The sequence below is a fragment of the Artemia sp. Qi Xiang Cuo genome, chromosome 7 (genome assembly GCF_049724085.1).
Source record: "Artemia sp. Qi Xiang Cuo chromosome 7, ASM4972408v1, whole genome shotgun sequence".
In the NCBI taxonomy this organism is placed as follows: Eukaryota; Metazoa; Arthropoda; class Branchiopoda; order Anostraca; family Artemiidae; genus Artemia; species Artemia sp. Qi Xiang Cuo.
Genome location: NC_142800.1, coordinates 1,103,763 through 1,128,063, shown reverse-complemented (window position 1 = coordinate 1,128,063; position 24,301 = coordinate 1,103,763). Strand labels below are relative to the sequence as shown.

Here is a 24,301-nt window from a genome sequence, read left to right as displayed (position 1 = left end):
AAAGAAAGATTTAAAGGACATGTGAACTTCGTGGGTGGATGTAAAAAGGGAGGCTTTCAATAGATTGGGGTGGAGGAGGAGCGTGCGTAGTTGCGTTAGCCTCAAGCGGCTTGGTGCTGCGGTGAGTTGTTAGTCGTAGTAGTAGTAGCAATAATAACGTTTTTATGCTATAATAATCCGTCCGGTTAAAAAAACAACAACAATGTAGCAAGAAAAAATAGCAAATTTTCGTGGTTACATCTTGTCAATAATTTTTAGTTTCCATTATTTAAAATTTACCTTTTGTTCTTCTTACGGGATTGACATAGTTGACCTTCTTTTAATGGTGTCCATAATGGGAGGTTTGGCTCCTCCCCTCGTTTAGCGTAGTTGATTTCCAGATAGAAAATATGTTTTTGAGGAGGACAATCCCCCACAACTCTCGGGGCAAGGATTTTAAGTTATGCCCTGAGGGCATATAAGAACGATGTTGGTATAATGTATTATTTTTTTTTCCTTTAGAGCAGGGTGCTTTGTATCGAAGAAGTCGTCGTAGAAACTTCGAAAAGGGCTCTTTCAATTGGAAATTGGATTGGCTTGTGCCCTTTTTAATAGTCGAAAGTGATTGGAAGGCAACTAACACCCCTTCCACGCCCACTATTTCCCGAAACACATCCATCAAAATTTTGAGATAGCCATTTTGTTCAGCGGAGTTGATTTCCAGATAGAAATTATGTTTTTGAGGAGGACCCTCCCCCACAGCCTTCAGGGCAAGGGTTGTAAGTTATGCCCTGAGGGCATATAAGAACGATGTTGGCACAATGTATTATTTATTGAATTGAATTGAATTTATTTATAACCCGTTGAAATACAATGATGAAACGGAGTATAAAAAAAGAAGAAAAGAAAAAACAAAAGCAAAAGAAAAAGACGGATAATGACAAATAAAACGAAATTAAAACCCATAGAACAATCGAACAAGCATAGTAATAAACCAGAAAATGACAGCGCAAGCCAATAAAACTAGCACATAGACAAGCAAGAATAAAACAAGGAATACAATCATACAATATATATAGCAAACACAAAAACAGTAAACGTGAAAGACCTATTGTTTTAAAATTGAACACCATGGGTGTCCATTTATTCCCCTATTCTAAGCTGCAATGCATCTGCCAATGGCAGCATTGGGGTCAATTAGACCGTATTTCCTATTGACCCAAGAATTACTTGCCCAGGGGGGGGGGAGGCTGAGAAGATATTTAGCATACCGGTAATAAATTCGTCCGAGTTGCTTTAATTCCGTTGCCGAAAAGGTGCGCCGAAAAGGTGCAAGGTATAAAAAATGCGGGAACGCATATGAGTTATATAATTTGGCTAGCAGCTGGCGATTAAAACGAAGTTTATTGGAAATTATTTTTTTCTTGGTCTTAGGCGACGGCACTTCGTATCGAAGGAGTTGTCGTAGAAACTTCGAAAAGGGCTCATTCGATTGGAAATTGTTGTGGCTAGTGCCCTTTTTAATAGTCGAAAGCGATTGGAGGGCAACTGGCCCCCCCCCCCACGTCCATGATTCCCCCAAACACATCCAATCAAAATTTTGAGATTATCATTTTGCTCAGCGTAGTTGATTTCCAGATAGAAAATATGTTTTTGAGGAGGTCACATCCCTACAACCCTCAGGGCAAGGGATTTAAGTTATGCCCTTGGGGCATAAGGTAGACCAGGGCACTTCATATCGAAGTTGTCGTAGAAACTTCGAAAAGGGCTCTTTCAATTGAAAATTTGAGTGGCTTGTGCCATTTTTAATAGTCGAAAGTGATTGGAAGGCAACTAACACCCCTTGCACGCCCACCATTTCTCGAAACACATCCAATCGAAATTTGGAGAAAGCCATTTTGTTCAGCGTAGTTGATTTCCAGATAAAAATATGTTTTTGAGGAGGTCACTTCCCCAAAACCCTCAGAGCAAGGATTTTAAGTTATGCCCTGGGGGGGGGGGCATATAAGAACGATGTTGGCACAATATATTATTTATTATTTTTTTCCTTTAGACCAGGGCACTTCGTTTCGAAGAAATTGTCGTAGAAACTTCGAAAAGGGCTCATTTATTTGGAAATCGGAGTAGCTTGTGCCCTTTTTAATAGTCGAAAGTGATTGGAAGGCAACTAACACCTTTTCCACGCCCACCATTTCCCGAAACACATCCAATCAAATTTTTGAGATAGCCATTTTGTTCAGCGTAGTTGATTTCAAGATAAAAATTATTTTTTAGAGGAGAACACTCCCCACAGCCCTCAGGGCAAGGGTTGTTAGTTATGCCCTGGGGGCATATAAGGTTTTTATAGAAAGCGTTGTCGTAGAAACTTCAAAAATGGCTCATTCGATCGGAAATTCAAAGGGCTAGTGACCTTTTTAATAGTTGAAAGTGATTAGATGGCAACTAACCCCCCTCTCATGCCCACCTTTCCCCCATATACATCCAATCAAAATTTTTAGATAGCCATTTTTTCAATGTAGTTGAAAGTTCCGGAAATTATGTCTTTGACGATGACAACCCCTCCCCCCCTCCACAGCCCTCAGGGCAAGGGTTGTAAGTTATGCCCTGGGGGCAAGGTTTTTATAGAAAGCATTATCGTAGAAAATTCAAAAAGGGCTCATTCAATCGGAAATGGAAATGGCTAGTGCCCTTTTTAATAGTCGAAAGTTATTGGAAGGCAACTAATACCCCTTCCACGCCCACCATTTTCCCAAACTCATCCAATCAAATTTTTGAGATAGCCTTTTTGTTCCACGCAGTTTAATGTTCAGGAAATTATACCTTTGAGCTGGACACACCCCCCACACTCTTCAGGGCAAGGGTTATAAGTTATACCCTGGGGGCATATAAGTTTTTATTAAAGTCTTCGTCGTAGAAACTTGAAAAAGGGCTCATTCGATTGTAAATTCAAATGTCTAGTGCCCTTTTTAATAGTCAAAAGTGATTTGAGGGCAACGAACCCCCCTCTCACGCCCACATTTTTCCCAAACACATCCAATCAAAATTCCTAGATAGCCATTTTGTTCAGCGTCGTTGATTTCCAGATAGAAATTATGTTTTTGAGGAGGACATTCCCCCCAAGCCCTGAGGGCAAGGGTTGTAAGTTATGCTTTGGGGGCATATAAGGTTTCTATAGAAAGCGTTGTCGTAGAAACTTCAAAAAGCTCATTCGACTGGAAATTCAAAGGGCTTTTGCCCTTTTTAATAGTCGAAAGCGATTTGAGGGCAACTAACCCCCCCTCTCATGCCCACCATTCCCCAAACACATCCAATCAAAATTTTAAGGAAATTGGAAAAATTGGAAATTAGGTCTTTGAGGATGACAATCCCCCCACAGCCCGCAAAGCAAGGGTTATAAATTATGCCCTTGGGGCATATAAGGTTTCTGTAGAACGCGTTGTCGTAGAGACTTCAAAAAGGGCTCATTCGATTGGAAATTGAAATGGCTATTGCCCTTTTTATTAGTCGATAGTGATTGGAAGGCAACTAACACCCCTTCCACGCCCTTCATTTCCCCAAAAACATTCAATCGAAATTTTGAAATAGCCATTTTTTCCACGCAGTTTAAAGTTCAGGAAACTATACCTTTGATTAGAACACCCCTCCCCTCCCCCTACAGTCTTCAGGGCAAGGGTTATAAGTTATGCTCTGGGAGCATATAAGTTTTTACTGAAATCTCTGTCGTAGAAACTTGAAGAAGAGCTCATTCGATTGGAAATTCAAAGGGCTAGTGCTATTTTCAATGGTCTCGAAAGTGATTTGAGGGCAACTACACCACCTCTATCGCCCACCTTTGCACTTTTATTGCAACATAATTTGCACTTTACTGAAAAAAAATACAAATGAATGTGTATTGTCAGTTTAATATACATATACTGATATTTAGTAATCAAAATGTTAATATTATTTGATTTGTTAAAGTTATAAAAGTAAAAACATTCATATTTTTTTCAGTAAAGTGCATATTATGTTATGGCCTTGGGAAGGCGTAGGGGTTTTGAGCCCAACTTATGTTAATTTCTGCTCGTTTGGGTTTTGACTCGGTTATTTATTGTAATTTCTGTTCGTTTTGGGCTCCATTTATTTATCGATTATTGTTGATTTGTGGTAGTTCCATGCTTGGTAGGCTATTTGATTTTATTTTTGCTCATTTTTGTTTAATGGAGTTCTTTACTTTTCTTTGAAAAACTTATTTTGTGAAAAAGTTTTTTTTATTAATTTTAAAGAATAAACAAAAGATTGTTACTTGCAAAGCCAATAAACTTATATTATAAGCCAAAATTAGGTAAGTACCCCGTAAAATAAACTAAAAGACATTAATTGAACTTCATTGTACTAAAGTTACATTGATAAAAAAGAATAGGGAGAGGAGAAGGGGGGTAACAGCTAGAGAGAAGGCGGGTGTTAGCTTATTAAATGAGGTTCAATTTCAGCCGAATTTTAACTACCTTTAAAACCTTGAACACTTTACAAATCATGTAATTCATTACAGCTACGATCAAAGAAGTCCGGCAGTTATACAAGTTTCTGATCAAACAGTTCATGGTAACGAACTGTAAGTAATGAGCGACTTGGCTCAATAGTAACCTAAACTCTAAAAAACGGAATTTTGATTACAATTGATACATTACCAGAAATGAATTTTTCATCGAGTTTAATTTTACCCATCAAAAGCTTATGAGCCTGAAAAAATTTACCTGATTTTCGAAAAAAGGGGAAAATGCCCCCGAAAAGCAAGCCATGAAGGGGGCGCCGGATTTCCCAGCATTATTTGAAAAACGATCAGAAATTAAATAAAAAAAACAAATTTTTTCCTCTGAAAGTAAGGAGCAACATTAAAACTTAAAACGAACAGAAATTATTACGTATATGGGGGGGTTCGCCTCCTAGTCAATACCTCGCTCTTTACGCTAAAGTTTTTTTAGTACTTTTAAAAGAGCTATCTATTCTAATTAACCGGCCTTTGGGATTCAGGGATTTGTGATTCGAAAAGAATTCGAACTTTAGCGTAAAGAGTGTGGTATTGACTATGGGGGTGAACTCCCTAATATACGTAATAAAAACATATGGAAATAGAAATTCGTTATGTAAGTTAATTCATAAGTTACGTCAGAACAAAATTTCGAGAAAGCCATTTAGCCAAAAAAAGTAAAATTAATATGCAAATTTTGTTTTTAATTATTCATGTACGGTGAGCCAAAATCAAAGCTGCATTAATTCAAAAACGTTCAGAAATTAAATAAAAAAAAACTAACTGAAAGTAAGGAGCGGGATTAAAACTTAAAACGAGCAGAAATTAATTTGTTTATGAAAGGGGATGTTCCCCTCCTCAATGCCTCGCTCTTTACTTTAAAGTTTGACTCTGTCTCACAACTTAGTTTTTTAAAACAATAAAAACTTTAGCGTAAAGAGCGAGGCGTTGTGGAGGGGACCGTCCCTTTCATATACGGAACATTTTATGTTCGTTTTAAATTTAATGTCGCTCCTTACTTTCAGTTAAAAAACTTGTTTGTTTTTTTTTTTATTTAATTTCAATAAGGCACAATGTGTTTCCCTTTCGGCTAAAATGTATCTATTAAGCCTCTGTGACAAATGGGATATTCGCATAATTTTGGGCCTCGTCCCTGGGGCTCTACGGATTATGTCGTCTACGAAGAGACATTCTTTGGCCCGTTCTGAGGAAAAATGCTATTTTGAAATTTCGATTTGATAGTAGGCTACAGGGGTGTATGATGGCATAAATTGTTTTGAAAAGGCTGCCTTGTCGTCGGTTTCGTCCCTTAAGCTTGCGACACGTAACTCAAATCCTACCCTTCTTTTTTGAGATCAAGTCTGAAAATTTTCTCTTTATGCACAACCTTTTCCCTTTTTCCAGAATTTAAATAATGTTTGATATTTTGTTATTGTTTTTTACGTATTTTATTCAGTTATGCTATTAATCCTATTTTAAATCAATGCTTTGTTTTGTTGAAGTATTTCTTTTTTCTTTTGCGGTGTAGTATATACTCCTTGATTTATAGGGAAATAAATGATAATAGAACAAAGTTTAGGACGGGGGTTCAAGTTTTTTTTGTTTGTTTTTTTATATGTTATGTTTTTGTATTTTGGGGGGCATATTATTGTGAGGTTTGTCTGTTTTTTTTTGTAGTTGGCCGCACAAGTGAAAAGACTTATTGACAATTTTGTTTTGTATCATTTATTTATTTTTTGTGTAAGCATTTTTTCCCTCTATCTCTAAAAACAACAAAATAAACAGGAAAAGCTGCAGAACCAAACACTGAGGGGATCATTTGCAGAACATTGTTTTAGTAAGAAGGGCTCAATTGAGATGTAAAGAAAAGGGGTAGTTTATGCAAAAACCTGGTACATTCTGTTGTTCAATGTAAGCCTGTCTGAATGAAGATCCATTTGATCTTTAGTTTAATTTACGTAGTTGTCCGAATTTTAGGCAAACGTTTTTGGAGGAAGAAAAGATTCTGTCATTGGGATGAATATAAATGTGGTCAAGAATTTATGTATTTTTGTAAATAAGGATGAGTCATCAGAGGTGTAGTTAAATTAGTAAAGTTGAGGAGATAGGAATTTCCAGCAGAGTTAGTCTTTTAATAATTCGTATTTACTTTTTTTGTTATCTTTTGGTTATTTTTTTACCATAACTTGATTTTCTTCCATTATTCTTTTTTCATTTTCTATGGCCCATGCATCTTTGGCAAATGAAATACCTAACTATCTCTGGTAGTAATATATCTTTCAGTGATATTTCCTTAATGGAATATCTCCCAGTCTTTAAAAATGAAATAACTCATTGAAAAAGTTGTATTTTATAGGTATTTAGGAATGGGTTTCTGAGAAGTATGATTCACTCTGTCATAAAAGGGCATAAATTGAAATTTTCACTTTCACAGTTGTATTGACCACAGTCACAATTGTGGCATACTTTATCTATACTAGGTAGTCATGTTTTAGTTGCGCCAAGTTTAAATTTTAATTCAGTGGTAGCTCCACTATTGACTTATTACCTGAATGCTACCACTACTAACAACTCACTGCAGCACCAAACCGCCTGTGGCCAACACAGCTTCCCACACACCTCCATCCCAATATATTCAAAGCCTCCCTCTTTACACCCTCCCAAGAAACTCCTATTCCCCTTAAATTTTTCCTTATGATATCCTCCCACTCCATTCGGGGGCGACCCGCTTTTTGTTTGGCCCTTGACGGTAGCCAACAAGGACAATCTTTCGCAATCTGTCATCCTTCATCAGCAGAATTTGCCCTAGCCATCTCAACCTTTTGCTTGTTATAGCCCTAGAAAGCGGTATTTAATCACATTTTTCGCATAGCTTACTGTTTAAGATACTGTCCGTCAGTCGGATATTCAAAACAATCCGTAGGCAGTTTCTATGGAAAACATCTAGCAAATCTTCTTCCGTTTTTTTCAGAGTGCCCATGCTTCACAACCTTACTTAACGACTATCATCACTGTTGAAGAATGATCGATTCAATGGTGGGATCAATCAGATCTAAACAACGGGCATTGCTCCTGTATCAAGTGCTCCATATAACCTGAAATTGCCAAACACCTGAAAAACCCTGATCTGCACCCGAGCAACTTGATTTATATGAAAGTTACTTCAGCTTGTCTGAACCATAAAATTTTCAACCTAAAATACATTACATACAGCATGTGCTTTTGAGATCTTCAGCAATTTCTTCCGTGCAACAAGCAAAAGTTTCCGGAAAAAGGATAGCGTGTTGTTATACAGCCACATATATTAGGAATTAGTTCTGCAATGCAAAAGGTGCCTGCCTTTATTATAGATGCGGTCCAATTTTAAATACTCCGTCCTTATATTTTGAGTGCTACATTCCTTTTCGATAACCTTTTTTATTTGCAACTTAATATCAGTTTTTTATTAGATGATTGTTTTAGATCTTTTTTTATATAAATTCATAAAACTAAATATTATCAAAGCAGTATTTGTGATGATAACTATATATTTGAGTCGTCTGAAGTAGTTTTGTAGTTGCTCTACTTCTTCTGTGAAATTTGTTCATTATTCTTCAATGGAAACAAACCAATACATGAAAAGAAGATCTTATGTAACAGACTCGTAGATAAAGTTGTACGATCTGCTTTAGTCAGAGCGACCCAAGTTCCTTTTTTTAATTTAACGAAATAAAGACACAAATGTAGATTAAAGATTTCAATTAAAGAAGAAATAAAACGTAAAATGAACAAAAACTGCTATATATTAGAGAAAGGACATACTGCCCTTTCAGTCTCTAGGGTATGCCCTCTCATTGTACTAGGGTATAATCCCCTTTTTATGTTTTAATTAAAGGGTGAATTACTTTCTGTCACACGCCTTTCAGGTGTACACTCTAATATCACACCGAAGGTAAAAGCAAAGAGAAAAAGAGAGAATGCATGGTTTACGTGTATGACGCGTTTTCGTAAGTTAATTACATAATTCTTTTTAGCGTATGCCAGAAATAAAATTCAAACAACTAGGTCTTTTTAAAATCCCTTTGACTCTACTGTGATTCTCTTTGGAATTATAAGTCACTAAAACGAATTGAAAGTTAAATCTTAACTTAAAACTTTTTCGCATGCTGGCCGATGGTCTGCGTTGCGTAGGAACCGATCTTCTGAATCGATGCCTTTGACCGGGAGTGCTATGCTTGGTTGGAATCATCTGACGCTTCCCGTGTTTTCCCCCCAGATTTCTTCAGGTACCCATTTAGAGCTGGGTCGACTCTGGCTGAGCTTACAGGGTCACGCCATTGACCCCAACCCAGACCTAAGAATCAGCGACACCAGGATTCGAACTCCTGACCTCAGGATTTCAAGTCCAGAGAGCTAACCACTCAGCTAGAATGGCAAATTTAAACAACCTATGTAAATAATAAGCCAGTAACAAGGATGAAACAAAGATATATGAATGCATGCCAAATTGAAATTAACTAGTGTTAATTTTGAAAAAAAATGTTTAAACAGTTATAACTAAATCAACAAGTAGAGGTAAAAAAAAATGGAAAGATTAATGAAATCAAAACAAAACATATGCGAAAGGGGTCTTTATTTTATATCAAGGTCTTGATCAGGAATAACCAGATTTAATGAGAAAAGGTGTGTGGATAAGAGTTTATGATGGTCATCACATGTCGCAGAATCAGCTTCATATTTTATGGCCTGTATCAACTGAGCAGTAGCTTGGAGTTGGGGTCTTGCTTGTTTGACCATTTCTGCCGCTGGACGCGAATATCTTCTCGGGTGTCGTCATGATTCAATCTACCGCAGATCCGTTCCAAAAAAAATTGCAAACTAACAATTAGGTGGAGTGATCAGATAATAGACAAGGAGGAATAAAAGTCGAGTGACATCAAATAGGCGGGCAACAATTAAGTTTTACCCTATCGGAAAGAAACCGCTTACCTTAAGGGGCACACTAATTTATATCAGGTACTTTTTGAGGTTCGGCACATCGAAAGAGTTCAGAAGAGACCAACAGATGTTTTTCTCCAAACACAGCAGAAATACCCATAATCCCTTTTCTGAATCTTCAACTAGTAGGACGTCAGCAAAAATGATCAGCACCTCATTGGATGCCTGTACAACTATATAGATTACATTCTTTTCATCTATCTGGAAATCATAGAACGTTTTCGAAGAGTAATGCCCTCTCCACCCTCCGTATAGGGCCGTATTGGGGGGGGGGAGGGCTACCGGTTTTCCCATCTCCCTACCTCGAAATTTTACTCTGATTCGTCGTAAATTGGTAACAAATACGCATATAAACAATTTCGATTTGTTGCGTAAAATTTTTAATCCCTCCTCCGCACAAATATCGTAGATTAGCCCTTGCCTCCTTTTATAGCTGTTGGTACTCGATCTAAAAGAGTATCCTTGCTTTCGAGAACAACTGTCTTTGTAGGATGTAGAACATTAGCTTGAGAGACCATGTTACCAACCTTACATATTTCTCTATGTTGCGCCTGTTCTTAGTAATAGATGCCGTACGCTAATGCCGATGACATTACTTAGGATATATGATCCGTATGTTGGAAAACAGACTCCCTAAAACGGTATTGGGTGTCAGCCTGGTGTAATCGGGAGAAGAGAAAGGTCGGAAAATACACTTCGTCGCACCTACCGGTGGCACCTCAAGCAAGTTCACAGGATAGTCCAACCCCAATGGGAGGCATTTGGGCTGTAGCACAAATGAGGGATGACCAGTGACTTTTTCTGGATGTCCTGGGTGCTTTCGGTGGCAAAAGATGAACTAAGTTAAAGTACCAAATGGAGTATGAAAAGGAGTATTTTTTATTGTTATTATTATTTGCATCAACAAATCAAAATATTTTACGTTCATATGTCAATAATAAGTAAGGCAGCTGATTAGCAAAAAAAAAATGTATCGTAAAGCCTTATTGCTGGAGTTTCGTTTTCAGGTGTAGTTCAAGTCTTTCATGTATAATTTATTTTTTCCGTCTTAATCTTTCAACTTTTTATAGTGCTTTTCCCGAACCATGAGTACACGAAGACGGCAATGGCCCCCTTCATCTCAAGAAGTTATTTGTACCCTTCACAGGAGGCCTGTATATATCCGTGTTCACTTGATGGATGGCCGTTTCTTGGCTGTTGAATTTGAGCCATCAGCATCTGCAAAAGAAGTACTTGAAATGGTGCAAACCAAACTCGGACTTCGACCCACGGCTAGAGGTAAATTTATGTTTTCCTTCTTGTCGGTGCCATTCATCAATAAAAACATCTTTGTTGAGTCAACTTATTGAGAAGTAAACATGTTAAGAAAACAATTTACAGTTCATAATATGCGGAATAATTCTAATTAAAACATGTTTTGACGGCAATGCCTCTATAATTTACCCCCAGCCCTCTTTAATGTGCAAATTATATATTTCCCATGTGTTTTTCTTGATTTCGCCAGCGTTGATTCAATTTACGGGTACACGGGTTGAAATAAGAGGGACGCATGGCAAAGTGCATGGGAAATATGTAATTTAGACTAAAATATAGTGGAAAAATATAGTGGAATCGCAGTCAAAATGTGTTAACTAATTTTTCTGCATATTATGAAGTAATAATTGTTTTATCAACATGTTTCCTTCTCACAGCCCAAATCCTAGGCTTATACCATGCCCCTCAACCCATGCTTGACTTTTCACAAGTATCTACATCCAGCCACCCATTCCCATTATGAGCAATTGGTGGTGTAGGGGAGTACAAGACAGTTAAAGGCTCATGGATAGCCAAGAAATAAATAGTCAACTTGATTCGCCGTTCGATGTCCTAACTTAATGTAATAATGATTTCTGTCGCGACTACCGACGTACAAGCCTGGAAAAGTTTTCTGTGATGAAGTGAATAAAAACATTACTTATTCTAAACAAATGCCTTTGTAGATGCCTAGGGTAAACAAATCGCTTTGAGGATAGACCTTTTTTAATGTTTTAAAGAAGGCAGTGGAGTTTGGTAAGTAAAACTGTCAGAGATTTTCAGATATTTGAGTTGATGTTTGAGCAAATTTTAGAAAGTTCTGCTCACCAAGATCTGCTGCTTCTTATTATAAACTATAGAAGAAAGTTCATGTCATAAAAATTTCTTTTTAAATAAGGAACAGACGCTATACGTCCGTGGACCGGGATAATTTTTCGCTGTTTTGATAAACTATGCTGATTTTTGGCTGCTTTATCAAATCTCAAACTTAGTTGAAGATAGAACTGCAAAATTGTTCCAATTTTGAAATTGGTCACCGTATAGCAGGAATTGCTCAAGGTTTTATGGCATCCGCTATGGTCGAAGCCAGGATTTTTCTTAGGGGGAGAGTTAAAAAAAAATTCCCATGGACTATTCTCCCGTGGAATTAGTCTAAAGGTCGACTATGGAGGTCATTCTTCCGCCCCTTACGAGCGAGGACGTGTCAACTATTCATACTGTTGTATCTTTAAAGGGTTTTTTTAATAACCCATTAGGGGACCAAGTATTTATATACATTAATTAAAAAAACTTTTTCCACAAAATAAGTTTTTCAAAGAAAAGTAAAGAACTCCATTAAACCAAAAAATGAGCAAAAATAAAATCAAATAATCTACCAAGAGTGAAACTACCACAAATCAGCATCGATAAATAAATTTGCACTTTACTGAAAAAAATATAAATGTTTTTAGTTTTATAACTTTAATAAATCAAATAATATTAACATTTTGATTACTAAATATCAGTATATGTATATTAAACTGACAATGCCCATTCATTTGTATTTTTTCACTAAGTGCAAATTTTGTTCTGGCCTTGGGAAGGCATAGTTGTTTTGCGCCCAACTTATGTTAATTTCTGCTCGTTTTGAGTTTGAGTGGGTTAATTATTGTAATTTCTGTTCGTTTTGGGATTCATTTATTTATCGATGCTGATTTGTGGTAGTTTCACGGTAGATTATTTGATTTTATTTTTGCTCATTTTTTGTTTAATGGAGCTCCTCACTTTTCTTTGAAAAACTTATTTTGTGGAAAAAGTGTTTTTAATTAATTTCTGTTCGTTTTATATTGACATAGTCCTTTCAGGGAAAAAGAAAATAATACTTCAAATCTTTTAGTTTTTGTAAAGACTTTTCAGTTTGGCCTGCTATTTGTATTCTGGAGAAAAACTTTCTGCATTTTTTAAAAACATATACCCTTTTAAAAATCTGGACACAAATAGTACTGTTTAATTTAGTTTCATACCTCCTCTATTTGACCTGATATGGAACACTTGATACCATTCGCAAAAAAATCTCTTTACTTTCCTTGATAGCTTGGATACACTAGCACTATTTTGATTGGGTTAAGTTTTTAGAGCAGAGGTAGCCCCGAAAGTATGAACATAATATCCTCAATCGGTCTTGGGATACTGCTGAGATGCCTTATTGGTAATTAACGCTATAACACTGTATTTTTATATAATCCCAAGGTAACATTTAGTTTTTAAACATAATGGGCAAATGGGAGGGTGGGCGTAGGAAGGTGGATTAGTTGCCCTCCAATCACTTTCGACTATTAAAAAGGGCATTAGCCCTTTCTGTTTTCAATCGAATGAGGCCTTTTTGAAGTTCCCACGACAACTCCTTCGATACGAAGTTTCCTTGTCTAAACAACAACAACAACAACAAAAAATTACCACTAATCACTTTCGACTATTAAAAAAGGTACTAGCCCTTTGAATTTCAAATCGAATGAGCCCTTTTTCAAGTTTCTACGGCAAAGATTTCAATAAAAAACCTTATATGCCCCCAGGGCATAACTTATAACCCTTGTCCTGAGGGTTGTGGGTGAGTTTTCTCCTCAAAAACATATATTGTGTCTGGAAATCAACTACGCTGAACAAAATGGCTATCTCAAAATTTTTATTGGATGTGTTTTAAGGAATGATGGGCGGGGGGGGGGGCTAGTTGCCCTCCAAGCACTTTTTACTATTAAAAAGGGCACTAGTCCTTTGAATTTCCAATCGGATGAGCTTTTTTGAAGTTTCTACGACAATGCCTTCTATAAAAACCTTATATGCCCCACAGGGCATAACTTACAACTCTTGCCCCGAGGGCTGTGGGGGAGTATCCTCCTCAAAAAAATATTTTCTATTTGGAAATCAACTACGCTGAACAAAATGGCTATCTCAAAATTTTGATTCGATGTGTTTGGGGGAATGATAGGCCTTTCGGGGGGGGGGGGGGCTAGTTGCCCACCAATGACTTTCGACTATTAAAAATGGTACTAGCCCTTTGAATTTCCAATCGAATGAGTACCTTTTGAAGTTTCTACGACAACGCCTTCTATTAAAACCTTATATGCCCCCAGGGCATAGCTTAAAAGCCTTGCCCTGAGGGTTGTGGGGGAGTGTCCTCCTCAGAAATATATTTTCTATCTGGAAATCAACTAAGCTGAACAAAATGACAATCTCAAAATTTTTATTGGATGTGTTTGGGGGAATGATGGCCATAGGAGGGGGGGGGGGGTTGGCTAGTTGCCCTCCAATCACTTTCGACTATTAAAAAGGGCACTAGCCCTTTGAATTTCCAATTGAATGAGCCTGTTTTTAAGTTTCTGCGACAACGACTTCTATAAAAACCTTATATGCCCCCAGGGCATAACTTAAAACCCTTGCCCTGAGGGCTGTGGGGGGAGTATCCTCCTCAAAAAATATTTTCTATTTGGAAATCAACTACGCTGAACAAAATGGCTATCTCAAAATTTTGATTGGATGTGTGTGGGGGAATGATGGGCCTGGGGGGGGGGTTAGTTGCCCTCCAATCACTTTTGACTATTAAAAAGGGCACTAGCCCTTTGAATTTCCAATCGAATGAGCACCTTTTGAAGTTTCTACGACAACGCCTTCTATAAAAACCTTATATGCCCCCAGGGCATAACTTAAAACCCCTGCCCTGAGGGTTGTGGGGGAGTTTCCTCCTCAGAAACATATTATCTATCTGGACATCAACTAAGCTGAACAAAATGGCAATGTCAAAATTTTTATTGGATGTGTTTGTGGGAATTATGGGCATAGGGGGGGGGTGCTAGTTGCCCTCCAATCACTTCGGACTATTAAAAAGGGCACTAGCCCTTAAAATTCCCAGTCGAATGAGCCTTTTTTGGAGTTTCTACGACAACGCCTTCTATAAAAACCTTATATACCCCCAAGGCAAATCAACTACGCTGAACAAAATGGCTATCTCAAAATTTTGATTGGATGTGTTTGGGGGAATGATGGGCGTGGGGAGGGGCTATTTGCCCTCCAATCACTTTCGACTATTAAAAAGGGTACTAGCCCTTGTAATTTCCAATCGAATGTGCCTTCTTTGAAGTTTCTACGACAACACCTTCTATAAAAACCTTATATGCCCCCAGGTCATAATCTACAACCCTTGCCCTGGCGGTTGTTGGGGAATGTCCTCCTCAAGAACATAATTTCTATCTGGAAATCAACTACGCTGAACAAAATGGCTATCTCAAAACTTTTATTGGATGTGTTTGGGGAAATGATGGGCTTGGGGGGGGGGGCTAGTTGCCATCCAATCACTTTTGACTATTAAAAAGGACACTATAACTCTCAATTTCCATTCGAATGAGCCCCTTTTGAAGTTTCTACGACGACCCCTTCCATATCAAGGTCCCTGCTCTAAAGGAAAAAAAAAATAGTACATTGTGTAAACATCTTTCTAAAATGCCCTCAGGACATAACTTAAAACCCATGCCCCGAGGGATGTGGGAGAATATCATCCCCAAAAACATATCGCCTATCTCGAAATCACCTATGTACAACAGAATGGCTACCTCAAAATTTTGATTGGATGTTTTTGGGGGAATGATGGGCGTGAGGGGGCGGGGGGCTAGTTACCCTCCAATTACTTTTGACTATTAAAAAGGGCACTAGCCACTCCAATTTCCAATCGAATGAGCCCTGTTAGAAGTTTCTACGACAACTTCTTCGATACGAAGTGCCCGGCTGAAGAAAATAATACACATTGTGCCCACATCGTTCTTTACTTAGGCAGTGCTAGCGCGCTGCCTATGATAATATATTTACAGAGCTGACCAAGAGCTTTTGTCAAGTAAACTCAGTGAATGTGAAATGAAATCTAAATGGCGACTTTTCCTCCTTTCTAAAACCATCAGACCCTTGTTCGCTTGTGTGTAAAAAAGACGTTATGTCACATTTGCTTTTCATTTTTCAAGTTGCTCTTCACATAATGAAGTTAGACGCATAACAACAGCAGGTATATATGCAGTAATTCGCGCTCCTATCTTCCAGTTTCCGGGCACATTATGTGCCGCGCATTTCGCCTTGGCTCCTCCTTCATGCGTGCGCAATGACGGATTTTTACCGATGGCTGTTCCTACATGCGGTAGAACTGTACGAGACCTGCTTTTTGGTGTTTCCGACGCATGGTACAATTAGTAAACTTACAATTAAACTTTAGTGAAGAAAAATAATAAAAATAACAAAGAACTATTGTGCGAACAGTTAATTAATATAACTCAATAATTAAATACAAATAACTTTCGTTAAAAAACATTTCATTTTGATCTGATCTGATTGAATACCAAGTAGTGAATGACGCAATTAAGAAATTAATGTATACTCCAACGCTGGTTCCTCCCCTGACCACGTTCTTTTGGGGTGTTGGGATGTGTCCCATTTCATAACAAACGTGCATTATTGTTTAGATACCTTTTGCTGTGAACTTAACTGACTGAACAACTGTCTTGTAACCTCTTTGGTTGTAACAACTACCTCATCTGTCGAGGCTTAGCGCACTCATTAAGACCCTTTCACAATTACAATTTTCACAATTACAACACACGGTCCATTGACTGCAACAGATCAGTAATTGTCAAGGTTTCTGTGTAAAAAAAATTTTTATTTGTATTTTTGGTACTTTTGTACGAGGGGCCAGAAGTTTTTTTTTGGGGGGGGGGGGTAAAACTGAGTCTCCTTCCCCTAGATGTGGCCCTGACTTCCACAAAAATTTGAAACTAAAAGAAACTGTCCCTGAAGGTTTTTTTTTACCCAGCCTTGTTAACTTGTAATTAGCACTCATTTTGCTTTATTCTAAAGTCGCTCAACTCTCTGCCTATTGGTTAGTTATGTTGCGACTACGCCTTAGGGAACGTCAGGCAGATAACTAGCTGTTAGTTGAACAAAAAAAAAATATGAAGTTAATTAAGACATTAACGGAATGGGGTACAGCGAATTTGAAGGTCTCGATACGATTTTCTTCAAAATTAAGGTTGGAAAAAAAAGAAAATGCCAGTTCATCAAAACAAATGTTTTCCCCAAGTTTTCTTTTCTGGTTTAAATTCTAAAAAAACATGCTTGACCCAGTTTGTTTTCCTTTTTTCTCTGTTGAATCCTTGTTTGAATTCTGTAGGTTTAGTAGGCAAGTTTCCTTGTAATGAATTTGATTTTCTGAATTTTCATCAAAACATTTTTATTCAGAAGTTTGTGGAGGGGCTCTTTTTGTAACTTAACACAAACACTGCTAAAAATTATTAAGTTCCTGTAATCCAAAATTAAAAATAAAAATATTTTATCTATAAACCACCAGGACTTAAGAAGAAGTGAAGTAAGTCAAGCAAGAAAAAACGCAAGAAGCTAAACTTTTATTTATAGTACGTAAGTGAACTTTTACTTAACTTGTGCCATACAAAGCATGAGTTTGAAGTATAATTTCCGAATCACACAATAAGAAATAGGCTTTTTCGTTCAGAAAATTTGAAATGTCTCTTGGGATTTCATCATTCAATGGCAATGGCTAATATTATTTTAGAATTGGGAGATTTTCGGATTCTAAGAAAAGGTCTGACCTGGGTATTTGGCTAAAGGAGTGATTGCCCGTACCCAAATCAGTCATTACATGGGAAGTGATCGTTTTACAGGTATATTCCCAGATTCTCATAATTAACTTGTTAGACTTATTTTTAGCCCAAAAGGGCTTGTTTATGTTTTATGTTCAGTTTTTACGACTTAAATCTGTTTTCACCATACTGGACGTAGTCAAATTTAAATTTAATACCTGCCAGAGCTTGTTATTCCATTCATTTTGCATAGTAAATTTTATCTTAATTCTCGCCTTAGTTTTATTGCAGTTACATCGTATCCTTTATCTGACTTACTTGACTTATATCCCATCCGGCCTTTGTGGCTGTATTGGGGCTCTTCTCTTCTCTCTAGTCATTGAATATGGCGACGGTATTCGGTTCTATCTGGTGCAATACGCAGGAGTTGGGGGAGGTTCTGGCCATTGAAGTTGTCGTACCAACTCTTGCGAGGTCGGCCACGAGGTTGTGTGCCATGTACCCGCCTTTAAAACGTGACTTTGGGGAGTTGATTTGATGACATTCGTTGGATATAACCAAGCCAGTGGAGTTGCTGACTTCTAATTTGGTCCATGATAGTGTATTAGCAGTGGAGGAGTTTGCGGAGATCTTCATTGGCTGCTAGGTCGATGTAGGTGATCCCTGCTATGCGACGGAGACATTTTGTTTCAAATGCGGAGATTCGTCTTTCGTCATCAGCTTTCATTGACCATGTTTCACTTGCATATAAAAGAGAAAGAGTTTCGTGGCATTCTTGTCAGGATATCGGTATGCCAATCCTCTCTATCCTTAGCAGAGGCCATTGTCCATGGTTCTGGATCATCTGCCCTTCACAGTTGTCCCTCCAAAAAGGGATCCTCCCGTTTGGTGTTCTGCAGCACCAAGCAATTTGACCCATTGCGTGGGGAAGGTTTGTAACCACCGAGAGGTGTCAACATGCCGGTGGACCCTATACGGTGTACAGCTGGTTGCAAATGTGCCACTCCTATCCGCAAATGTTACGTATGCCACCCCTATCGACATGTCTGCTTGACTTCAAAAGTACTTTTTTTACTCTGTCTTCCAATATTTGCGTGTTTTTTTTTCCTAAAGGAACTTTTGTATCTATAGGCTATACCCTCTATGAAGTATTTGGAGAAATGGAAAGGAGCTTAACAGCGGAAGAGAAGCTAGCTGATACTCTAGCGAAATGGGAACGATACAGAAATGTTCGCGTCAGCGATCAATCATCAATGTATCAGCGAAGCAGTGAGAGTAAGTTTTTTTATTATTGTTGTTATCCTAGTCACAACTTTTTGGCCTAGTCAACCTTTAACTTTAACAGAAACAGAATTTAATAAAATTTTCTTGGGGAAGGCGGTAATTGCTCTCTATGATTAAAGAGATGTTACTTTATTCTTTCTTTTTCTCATATACTACGGATTGTTGAGCCTTAGGCTGGTCATGCAACCAAATGGGAATTATTTCTTTCAGAAAGCAGCTTTCGTTTAAGCTATATATGCATAAACAAAGGTTTCTTTCTAAAATTGTTCGGGTTATGCTTGTGAATTCGAGACGTCAGAGATAATTTCTTTATTTTCTGTTTATGCCATATTCTTTGTAAACTTCGACACCACACGCTATACATACTCTGAACGCTTAATTTTCATCCATCATTAAACTGTGTTGCGCGTTCGAACTCTCGAAGGTTACTTATCCCACGCATCCGATTAGTTATCCTTGAGATAAGTAATCGACCTCAGAGGTTAGTACATATATTACTTGAAATGGTGTGGATTAGTGTTCGGATAATTTAAACAAAGATATGTGAATTTATATGTAGAGAACAAAAAGGGACATAAGTTGTGAAATGTGACACACCTTCAGAAGCTTATAAATAAGCTAAGTTAATTTAAGTATTAATAAGTTAAGTTACGTTTTTGAGGAGGGTTTAGTTGCAGCTGAAAAAATGAATATAAATGTTATAAACGTGATGGGTGCTGTTTAGAGGTTCGGTGTTTTCTGGTCCGGTAAGTTGAGCTTCAGGTAATCGAAGATGTATACTTTATTTTTAAATAAACCCAGTGTTACTGTTAAACTATGTTTACAGTGGAGTACATGTGATTGATGTTTTTATTCGCCAATCTGCCCATAGTGTTTTAGTTGAGAAGTTGCCAGATAAGTATTTGTTTTATCTTTTACGTATTACATCCGGGGAAGTTAATATTCAAGGTATAACTTGAATAAGGTATGTTCTAATGCCTTCGACATGTTTCACGGATTTTTTCCATCGTATAGTTGATTCTTAGATTGTAAGATTTTGCAAAGAGGTTAATAAGCCAGTGACTGACCCCAGACAACTAACCTTGGCTTACTAGGATTTGCTCCCTGAAGCTAAGCTTCGGTGCGTTCTGTAGCTGAAAAGATTTTACCGTCAGTAAACAATGCAAGAAATTTTTCAAGTTTACTTGTTTCCTTGCCAATTCAAAATTCTACGCCAGTCCAGTGGTTGTTTTAGGGTTATTTAAACCATCTAGAAGTTAAATGTTTAAAAATCTAAATATTAAAAAAAAAGAAACAACAAAATATCTTAAATTTTAAAATATCCGAAGTTTTAGTTCAATAGCACGTTTTACCTATGCATAAACAGGGAGCTGTTTTTTATTTTAACCATAATTTTGCATGCCAAAATATTTGCCCGTCGGAAGACGTTAATTCGATGGGCCATGTGCGAAATCAGGGGGTCGAAGCGAAATTTGGTTCCTCTGAGAACCTCGCTCTAGAGCCGAGAACTGGAAAACTGGCGAAGAGCTCCCAAGTCTTTCTTTTTTTAAAGTAACTTTTTTTTTTTTTTTTTTTTTCAATGGCATGCGCATTTTTCCCATATACTCACTATAGTTTGTTAACCACAGTTTAAGTAAAAAATAAATTTTGTAGTTACCTAATATAAGGCTATGTACTATACATATAATTTGCAATTATCTTGAGTCCTCTAAGTAGCACATATTATTAACACCTACCAATGAAAATTGCTACAGATTTGTCTTTTGTTTATTCTTCTAATAAAGTTTTTTCTTTCTTTTACAATATAGCCTGATGACTGTTTGAGTCATAGTTCAAAGAAGAAAATACGAATCATCCAAGTGATAAATTAATATTTTATTTTCTCAATCCTTGAAATGCAAAACTTTGCCTTCAAGGAAGCCTTTTTAATACTTTGCGGAAATTGATCTTTCCTGTAAATTGGTTGAAATTGTCGATTTTTCAATATTTTTATTTATATTTATACTGTATATTTTGTATTTTGTGTGACAGTGTGTTCCCTATGCATGATGAAAACCAATCAAAACTAATTCACGATTCTCGTTAATTTGCTGCAAATGAACGTCGCACAGAATGAGCCATTCTGACATATTACCAATTAAAACTTAAATAGTAAGGTTTGAGTATCCTCTAAAACAGGAAAATCTAGGGGGCAAATCTGCCTCTTTTTTGTTTTCTTTTTTTTCTTAATGGAGAAGCCAGTAAATATTGAGGTGAGCACTGAGTATGAAAAAAAACTAAATCATGGACAATGGAGTGCAAAACACTGTACGGCTGAACAGCTGAAATTCCCCATGTACTCAATGAGGTTTCAAAATCTTTTTTTTGTGGATTGACAGATTCGTAGGCTAGTTTATTGATGACTCTTCCTTTCGAGACAGATCATATAAACGTAAGTAGAAACTGTACACAGGTTAACTGCATCAGCGTCAGCAGGGACCCCCCCCCCCTCCCTACCTGGATCGGCAACAGATACTACGTCACCTGTAGTGCCAGATTTCGGGAAGGAAGTGTAAAATTTGTATGACATTTTTTTAATCGAAAGACTTGTAGGCTAGTTTTCTCTTTTTCTACAACGCTGATTTATTAGCTAGAACATTGATGTCTTGTTCGCAGAATGTATAGATGAAACAAAAACCCTCGAGGCAAACCGCACCTGAACCTCCATGAGGTTGCCCTCTCGCTCTGGATCCGCCATTAATATTACATCGCTGTCGTGTGTAGGGGTCTTGACTTTCCTTCGCGAAAGACTCATAGTTTAGTCTATTTTTTAACCGAGTTTACTCAGTGTTTACTGTAAATATGTGTCCTTATGATCATATAAAGTATGTATTTAGTACGTTTCGAAAGGGTTCAACTTTTTGAACTTGTTTCAGCTTCTATTTCTGAGTTGCTGGTAACTGTCTTGCATAGCTTAAATAAAATTTTTATTTGAAAAAAATCCAAATAAGATGTAATACAAGAAAATGCATTCCCTCTTGTACCAAAATGAGACAACTTCGACAAAAGCATTTCGTAAGTTAAGGAATCAAACGCCTTGCGAACATCCAAAAATATAGCAGCAGAAATTTATCGGAAATCTAAGGCAAAATGTACAAAATTCTAAAGGGTGCATATTCTGCTGTGCTTCGTTCAAAAACCAAATTGAAAATTTCGTAGAAAATGTTTAGAATTTAGAAAACTAATGATATGGGATGGTAGTTTGCCGGATCGTTTTTTCGTCCATGTTTATAAAAAATGTTAGCCTGACCTCACTTGATCGTATTCGGAAAAAGTATCACGTTCAATTTAAAGATTAACATGTTTTTGGTAGGGGAGAAATAGATTGCACAAATGGTTAGGGCGGTGGACTTGCAATCCTGTGTCCACAAGGGCATGGGTTCACGTCCTGATATCGCTGATTATTTGGTTTAGAATGGGGGTCAGTAGTGGGATTCTGTCATCTCAGCCAGAGTCGACCCTGCTCCAAATGGGTATGTGGAAAAATCTGGGAGAAAACGGAAGCGCTGGATGATCTGCCCTCAACCACGTATAACACTCGGGGCCAAAGGCAGAGAATCAGGAGGTCGGTACCTGAACTACGCCGACCATTCTTTGCATCAAAAAAGCCTGTTAAGTGTAAAAATGTATTTTACCTTAGGAGGAATAAAGTCGGGGCCAGATCACGATGAATTTCTTAAGTGATTAAGTGATCAATATTTCATCCGCTTTACGTGTTGACGTGGGTCACATGTTCACCAACTTCAATCGAGCATAAATTTTGCACACGCATTGATTTCAGAAAATTCATGCTAGTTACCCCCCCCCCCCAACATACACCCCTCCCATGTCACACAAGGCTCATATCTTCCTGAGAAAAGCATTTAAAACCTAATGACTGTTTATGTTGCATCTTGTGTGACATTGCTTGGGTGTTTTTAAGTAGAGCAGGCGTGATCAGTTTAAGGAGAATGAGCTTTGTAGCAATGAGAAAAATCAGAATCAAAGAAAATCGCTTTTATCCTAAATTGACGAAAAAGTTTCTTTTAATTGTTTTGGCTACCACCGGGAAAATTGGTATTTTTACGACGCAAAAAGAAAGAATACAGTAGTTGTGGCTTAAAAGCTATTTTTCGATAGTTATGACGAAAAAAAGGGGAAAAGAGGGGAAACGCCAGTGTTACCCATGCGAAAAAGGTGATTTTCCTTGTTGTTCAAGCCAGGGGGCTGCAAGTTCCCTGTATACGGTTTTTAGCCATGGTGATTTCAATGGTGTAACTTGGTTTTGACCCGACGACATTTTGAGGAATTTCAGGCTACTTTTCGAAATTCTTATAAATTAGTTTCCACAATAGCATTTTATTATTAAGAGTAATTGAGATAAAAGTTACCTTGCCTGAATCAGCGACAAATGGCAATTTTTTCTCAGAAGCCAGTTTATTTAATGCGTTTTTTTAATTTTGGTTACTATAGTTGTGACTCTTTCTTTTCTGGGTTGCAGCTATCGCTGAATCCATGATGGAATGGCCTCCCAGAGCTCTCATTGCTTCTTATGGTGAGAAAAACAAAATATTTTTATTTTTTAGTAGAAATTGAAATAAAGCGGATTTTTTGTGTTTTTTCTGTTGAATTTTCTTTCCTTTTTAGCAAAATTATCAAACGGCATTTCAAGTCCAATTCAGCCAGGGTCCGAGGGTCCTGTTCACCTCCTGTTGTTTAAAAAGCACTTGTTCGTTGATCAGTTTATGGATATGGATGATCCAGTTGAAAAAGAACTTCTCTATCATCAAATGCTGCAGGCTATTCGTACCGACCGATTTCCACTTACAGACATGGAAGCGGTAAGTGTTTTTGTAAATTATAGTTACTATTTCTGAATAGAGGGGATTGAAGGGTGAGAGAGGTCCTTCGTAAGATTGGTCTGAAGTACTACTCTTATAAAATTTTGGAAAAGCACCTTAAAATGGATGGAAATTCGGATATTTAGCCTGAAAGTACAATTCTTTTGAGTACATTCTCGTTCTATAGATTTGTAAAAATCGTGTATCCGTATTTTTCAGCATATCTGTCAATACTCTGTATATTCCCAAAATATTTAACTATCAATTTTACATTTTGTGTGTTCAACAGTAAGGGGGGCCCTGGGTAGCAGCCATGGGCTTAAAGGCCTCTCTTTCTCTCCGCTGCTCTACTTCTAACTTCTAATCTACATAGTTTTTTAACGCAGCATATCGATATTTATAAAAACTGCTTGCATGGAATACATTGAGCCTGGATGTCTCAAAAAGCTTTCTGAAGTTAAATAAATGTTTGTCTTTTTTTTCTCAAATATAAGGAAAATCAAAGAAGTTTGAAGGCTTATTAAAAAATGTGTTGGCTTCTAACTTTGAAGTGAGTTATATACGTCCGAAAATTGTGCTTTTCTGCTTTTGTTTTCCTTCTTATTGGTTTTAATTAACAGAAAAAGACGACCTGAAGACACCTGATTCCCTTGATAGACCTGGGCTTTGTAGACAATATGGATCTAATGAATAGTTAGCTGATGGAGCTTCAAGAAATTGTTAATGATATCCCTTATTATTTCTTACGATCAGCAAGTCTAAAAGGAAAGTGTTGAAAGTAAATGCCCCAA

The 24,301-nt window shown here is 37.3% G+C and overlaps 1 protein-coding gene across 1 annotated transcript in view; it reads left to right on the top strand.

Annotated features, from left to right (window-relative positions):
• Myo81F (unconventional myosin 81F) overlaps positions 1-24,301 on the top strand; it is a 181,788-nt gene that overhangs the window by 141,984 nt on the left and 15,503 nt on the right. The window contains exons 28-30 of the mRNA XM_089091950.1: positions 10,537-10,744; positions 18,499-18,642; positions 23,317-23,510. Of these exons, the coding sequence (XP_088948076.1) occupies positions 10,537-10,744; positions 18,499-18,642; positions 23,317-23,510 (546 nt within the window). The remainder of the gene's footprint in view (positions 1-10,536; positions 10,745-18,498; positions 18,643-23,316; positions 23,511-24,301) is intronic.